The following is a 6,000-nucleotide window of genomic DNA, read 5'->3' on the forward strand; positions in this document are numbered from 1 at the left end:
TATCATACGAGGCAAAAATGAAGAAAATCAGGATTCGGTGTATGAGAATTTGTTAAGTCAATCTTTCATACTCCTGACAATACAGAAAATAAAATCGGCATCTTTCTAGCCATCCAAAGTACTTTCACTGGCACTTCAAAGTGCCTGTGAAGCAGATTGAGTGGGTGCTGACTCTCGCTTTCCTGCCGTGTGTCAAGATATCAGCAGTGGAGGATGTGAGGGATGGAGCTTTTGAGGCACCACAAAGGGGAGACTTAGTCAAAGCACTGAGGGCACTGTGCAAAGGCAGTTCCCCTGCTGCTGCCTCTTGCAAAACCAGCCTGTTAGAGTGTACAGCACCGTGAGGGAGACAGAGCCAAGACTTTGTTGAAGAACAATTTGTGAGCGAGGAGTTCATAATAAGAAGTGCACGGTTTCTGTGCGGTCTCAGGTAAGGGTGTCTATTCTTTTGGATCAGTATGAACACAACAAGCACTTTCACTGTCAGGCAGCTGAATTAATTGGAAGGAGTTTTTTTTCTTCAGAAGCTTGTTCATTTTGTAATGCAGCCTTTTTACAGGAGGTGGATGAGAATTTGATTCTGTGCTGCGTGCATTTTATGTATGTGATGACTTATGCTGCAAAATGAACATGAAGTGAGCGTTACACCAAATGACTGCTCTGAGTGAGAAGGTGGTACAAGAACAAAGGCTTGAAAGTTTGTCAGACGAAGTAAGGATGTTCCCTCAAGTAAAATGCCAAAGCTCCTACGTAACCCAGTTATTTGTGAAAACAGTGTTTGCCTTTCCCATTTGGAGTTTCTCTATGGTGCCTGTTGTTTCAGTAGTCAACAATACTGTTAGGTGGCTTAACTGCTTGCATAAATTATTCTTTCCTGGTTTCGATATCTGCATACATTTTCACATACGAAAATCTTCAAAATTTGCAGATCTTTTGCTGGTATAAAGAGACCTGAACTGAAAGTATCCCTGGAGCCCAATGTGAACTATTTCTTCTACTTGAGGGCTGTCAACCCATTTGGGACAAGTGAACAAAGCGAAGCAGCTCTCATCTCAACTAAAGGTAGATCACCATTTTCTGATGTCAAAACAATGGGATGGAGGGGCAAAGCAGACAAAGATGGCATTTTCCTGCAGAAGTCGTAACTGAAATTTCCAGTATGGGAGTAAGAAAGTTATTGACATGAAAGGGATTGTATTTAGTGTGCTTAAAATTAGCACAATCAGGAACAACTTCTCTTGAAGTTGGTAGATTTATGTCAACGTAAAACTGTTGTGACATCGGAAGCAAAAACGTTTAATTCTGTCAGAATTATGAAATGATTAAATATTCTTCAGGCACCTCAGTTTGCTTGAGCTTGGCGGAGCATATTCTGAAAAAAGATGTAATGATCTTTAAAAAACCCCGCAATTAAAAACTTATGGACTTTGGGTTTCAGGGATGAGGAAGCATGCAGAGCAGCTTTAAAATGTTGTGGATGATTTAAGTTTTAAGGTTTCCAGACAGTGTTAAATTATGTACGGTTCTTCCAAACCACCCTGAAAATTCAAATTTGCTATTTTGAAAAAGCAATTCATTGAAAATTATTCAACCTTCTTGAATACTGAAGACTTTTTTGTCGCCTGGACACATTTCTGAATAATGAACTGCCATCCCAGTCAGGCATAGCTTGGGAGAGTCCTTGCATTTGCACCCAATATTCTGATGCTTCTATTTGCCAGCAGACTCAACTCTGTCCAGCTAAGATGGCAGTAATTGTTGCTTAATTTTTTATGATTCAGCTCATGTTAACATTGCCAGCCTTGCAAAACTGGTGTATCTTTGTTTTGAATGGTACCAGGAACTCGATTTCGCCTGCTGAGTGACACAGCGCATCCCGCTTTGCAAATCTCCTCCAATGCAACGGTGATCCGCCTTCCTGAGAAAGCCAAATTCACTGGGTGAGTACCAGCATGAAGAGCATGGCCACCCTGCGGGTTCAGGATGGGTCCCTCACTCTTTATTTTTGCCTATAGGTAGCTTTCACATGGCACTAACCAATTTTGTAGCACAACTGAATCATTTCAGCCATGTAGCCCCTGGACATTGTGTGATTGACCCCTCTTTCAATCACTGCAATATCTCAATAAAGCCAGTAGCAGCATTGATGTAGGTGCTGGGAAGAGTTTGATGTCGCACTGAGGAACCTCCAGAAAGTCAAAGGCAGGGGTATGCACTGGGACTGCTGGCTTTGCCACAGTCCATGGTAACTGCTTAATCCTTCAAAGCACTTCAGTCTCAAAGCAACTTGTTGCTGCCCTGAGAAGACCAGATTTGTGGGCTAACTTTGAAAATATTGTGGGTAGAAATAATCCATGCTTTTACTTTGCTCCTCTACCGAGGACATTATTGGTAACATTTTCCAAAGCATCTGTGGCTTTGGAGAACTCAGAAGGGCTCCTGGGATATGTTAGAACAGTTGTACCGGGCTATCTACATCCATTGCAAACATGATTTTTGTTTCGACATACTGATATTAGCCCCATCACAAGCACAGGTCCACTTGTTTAAGTTGTGCCATACTGATATGACTTCTTAAAAGGTAATGAGATATTACTGGTATATGTACCTTTTTTTACTGTTACAGCTGAATACACACAAGATGTTTGCCACTGTGTCTACTTTAAAAAGCCATGTTTCCTAGTTTGAAAAATACTGCTAAATTGCTAAATTTGAGGTCTTTTTTGTCTCCTAAGTCACCTTCCCCACCTTTTCTTAGCTTCATATAATTTTGAGTAAAGCTGCTCTATCAGTCCTCAAGATGAGTCCATCTCAGTGCAAAGATGAAATGACTCTCAGTGACGACATTCAAATCTTCGATAAAACCCTGCAGTTAGAACAACAGAGTGGAATCCATTAGTAATTTTAGATGCAGCTGCATGACATGGTTATAAGAAATATCACAATGTGCTTGGTCTACCACCACACTCACTTTACTGTACACCCCTTCCACAAACAGGATTGCTTCAGTCCTGGGTGAACTGCTGCCTGCTCAGGGACGTCATTACTGGGAAACCGTTGTCTCTGCCTGCAGAAGCTACAGGATTGGGATTTGCTACGAGGCAACACCACGGAGCAGCATCCTGGGGCTGAGTGATACCTCCTGGTGTATGCGGTGCTGTCCTACACAAACCAGGTAAAGCTGAATCAGTCTAGCTGCTTGGGAAGTTACTTGCCCTTCAGGTAAATAAAGCTGGCCAGCTTCAAGAATCAAGACAGCAGAAAGGACCTGGCTGCCTGCTTTCTGTAAATTTGGGTAACAAGAAAAGGACAACTACAAAGGAACTTTAGACTTCCTTTTAATTAAAAGATCTTATAAAGCACCTTAAGAAATAAAATTCATCTCAAACAGACCAATTTACTGCCCTTCACCCAGCCAGTGAATAAAACTTAAAAAACCCTTTTGCCACTGCTTTGTTATTCCAGGCTCATATCCTGAACTACTTCACAAAATCCCAGCAAGTGTATTTATTTCCATAAATGCAGTCTTTTTAGAATCTACATCCATCTGCAGGAAGCATCAAGCCTCTGTAGCGAATGCCTTCTCCTACCTTGTCCTCCACAGTGACAGGCACCCACCTGCCACTGTGGCAGGACTGCTGGACAATGGGGTTGTCTTCAGCAGCCAGTGCCAGGCCACTTGGAGGTTTGGAAGGCATAAACCCTGTTAGCAGTTTAAAGGTGCTCTTGATCTAAACAAGTGTGCTCTTCCAGTGTGAAATCATACAGATGCATGAATGTAACTACTTAGATGGAACATCTGAGATGCAAAGGGTTTTGCCAAAGCAGAGCTCATGCTCAAATCTCCACAAAGACATGTAATAAGAAAGATATAGATGAATACGATTACAGCAAGACTGCTTTTATCCTGACAGTCCAAAGACACCAAGTGAAAGGGCTCATCAGCATGCCAGGCAGGGCTTTGAAGCGACGCCACATTAGCTTTGCTTAAGCGCTGAGCAAAATGCTGTTGCCACGTGATACGCTGCTGGATGCAGCCACCTGGGTTAATCGGGGGGAATTAAGTTGTAGATTGTTTCTGGCAAATTGCCATGAGGAGGCTCACTGTATTCTGGTTTCTGTTTTCCTGTAGCTTTCTTTACAGATTTCTTCACACCGGTGTGGTGAGCGACATCCGTGTGACAGAACACCCGGCCAGGATCGGCATCCTATTGGATTACAGCGGTGGCAGACTGTTGTTCTTCAATGCAGAGAGAGGACTGGTGCTGTTCGCCATCAGGCACAAATTCACTGATGCTGCTCACCCAGCCTTTGCCCTGGAGAAGGCTGGAGCGCTTACCCTGCGCACGGGCATGGAGCTGCCGGAGTTTGTGAAGCACAGCTAATCCCTTGCTTCGCACTCTCAGGAACACTGACAGTTAGAGTGTCAGGGGATAGGGAGGGGAAGGGGGATATCACGGAGGGATGTCTAGTCTTCACTGATGAAGACCACGCACACAGCTCTCCCCCACATCAGTAGTTAGTGCTCAGCCACGTAATCACTCTGAGCCTGGAGAGAAAATCGACGCCTTCAAATAGAGTGTGCACCTAGCGATATACACAGCAGTACTTCTGAGGGGAAAAAAAAGTCTTGTTAGATGTGAATATTAAGAGGGGGGGAAATGTACTTTCCCTGTGAAAATAGTGACAGTGCTAGCTGTCTTTTTAAAGTTGATGATGAGCCTGTGTATAAAATAAATGCATCTCTCACTGCAATACATGAAAGACATCATTTCATCATTTGCCAGGACAGTCGGAGCCCAAATCCAAGATAATATGTTTGAAAAAAGTGCAAACATTTCAACATCTGAACCATTTTGCAGGTTAATATATCTTGTGTTATTGTTTGCCAACGCTTTTCTTCAAATGCACAAGTTAACAAAACTTGGAAACTTAGAAATCTGCACATTTCCAAAATGAGTGAGTCCCAGACTAGTCTTCATATCAGTCATGTAAAGTTTGAGTATGCAATACCTACCTACCCTGCTCGCAGCAGACTAGCAGACAGCTACCTGACCCTGTCAGTAAATATCTGTACCTGTAAGTACTCATGAAACACATGTATGAGGAAACTTGATAATAGTGGTAAAAGTCTTCACTGTGTTTTTCGTTCTCAGTTTGTTGACTAGGTATTTTCAATGGTGAAGGGAACGTTGCCACCTGGGACCGAAGAGAAATGTCTGATTGCCAGCGACCTCCCTGTGTATCACTCCCTTTTCCATCACGGCTTTTTACCTTTGCACTTAACTGATTTGATGCTCCAGATTTCAGGCTTGTGGGCATTTTTCTGTATCTGCCCTGCTCCCTACTGTATCTACACCAGCACCACACCAGCAAGACGCAGTGTTTCAGGGTCAGCAACACAGGCAGGCAAAAAATGGCTGGTGCAAGAAGAGTGGTAGGTGCTAATTTTCCCCCTTGGCTTTTTGAAACGGTTTTTCCAAGCACTTCACACATCGGTGGTATGGCTGTCTTCTCGCCTGCCCCAAGGGCTGAATGCACGAGTGCCCATGGTGCCGAACTCCAGTGAATGCTGGGGGAAAATTAATCTTAAGGCAGGCGGGCAACACTTTTCATGCTGCGCCTGCTCTGGAGATTTCTGCCGCAGGGGACTACGCTGCCAGACTCATTTCTGAGCTCAGCTGAAGAGCTGTAGTCCCTGAAGTAAAGCAGATTTCAGGAGTCTAACAGAGAGGGTTTGCTTCTGAAGAGAGGACTTAAATGAGTTACAGGAAAGCGTCTGCTTTTTGTGCTCAAAGGAGGTACCTGCTGCTGGTGTTTTGTTTATGATTTAACACTACCAAGGCATGGGCTTGCTGCTTTAGCCTGCTGTCCCGGAGGAGCCACACTCCACACTGTCACAGCAGGCTCGGATGGGATGGTTGAGGCAAGATAAACAAGATCCTGTGACCGTTTATTTTAAGTCAGAGCTCTTTTTGGCATTTCAATTAAAGAATGCCA

General features: G+C 43.7%; 1 protein-coding gene across 1 annotated transcript in view; it reads left to right on the forward strand.

The window, feature by feature from the left end:
* The window catches only part of CMYA5 (cardiomyopathy associated 5), a 48,212-nt gene extending 43,448 nt beyond the window's left edge, over nt 1-4,764 (forward strand). The window contains exons 10-13 of the mRNA XM_054185497.1: nt 929-1,062; nt 1,841-1,940; nt 2,999-3,175; nt 4,133-4,764. Coding sequence (XP_054041472.1) covers nt 929-1,062; nt 1,841-1,940; nt 2,999-3,175; nt 4,133-4,385 — 664 coding nt within the window. The 3' untranslated portion in view covers nt 4,386-4,764. The remainder of the gene's footprint in view (nt 1-928; nt 1,063-1,840; nt 1,941-2,998; nt 3,176-4,132) is intronic.
* Nucleotides 4,765-6,000: the final 1,236 nt, after the last annotated feature.

Source organism: Rissa tridactyla, chromosome Z, assembly GCF_028500815.1.
Source record: "Rissa tridactyla isolate bRisTri1 chromosome Z, bRisTri1.patW.cur.20221130, whole genome shotgun sequence".
NCBI lineage: Eukaryota > Metazoa > Chordata > Aves > Charadriiformes > Laridae > Rissa > Rissa tridactyla.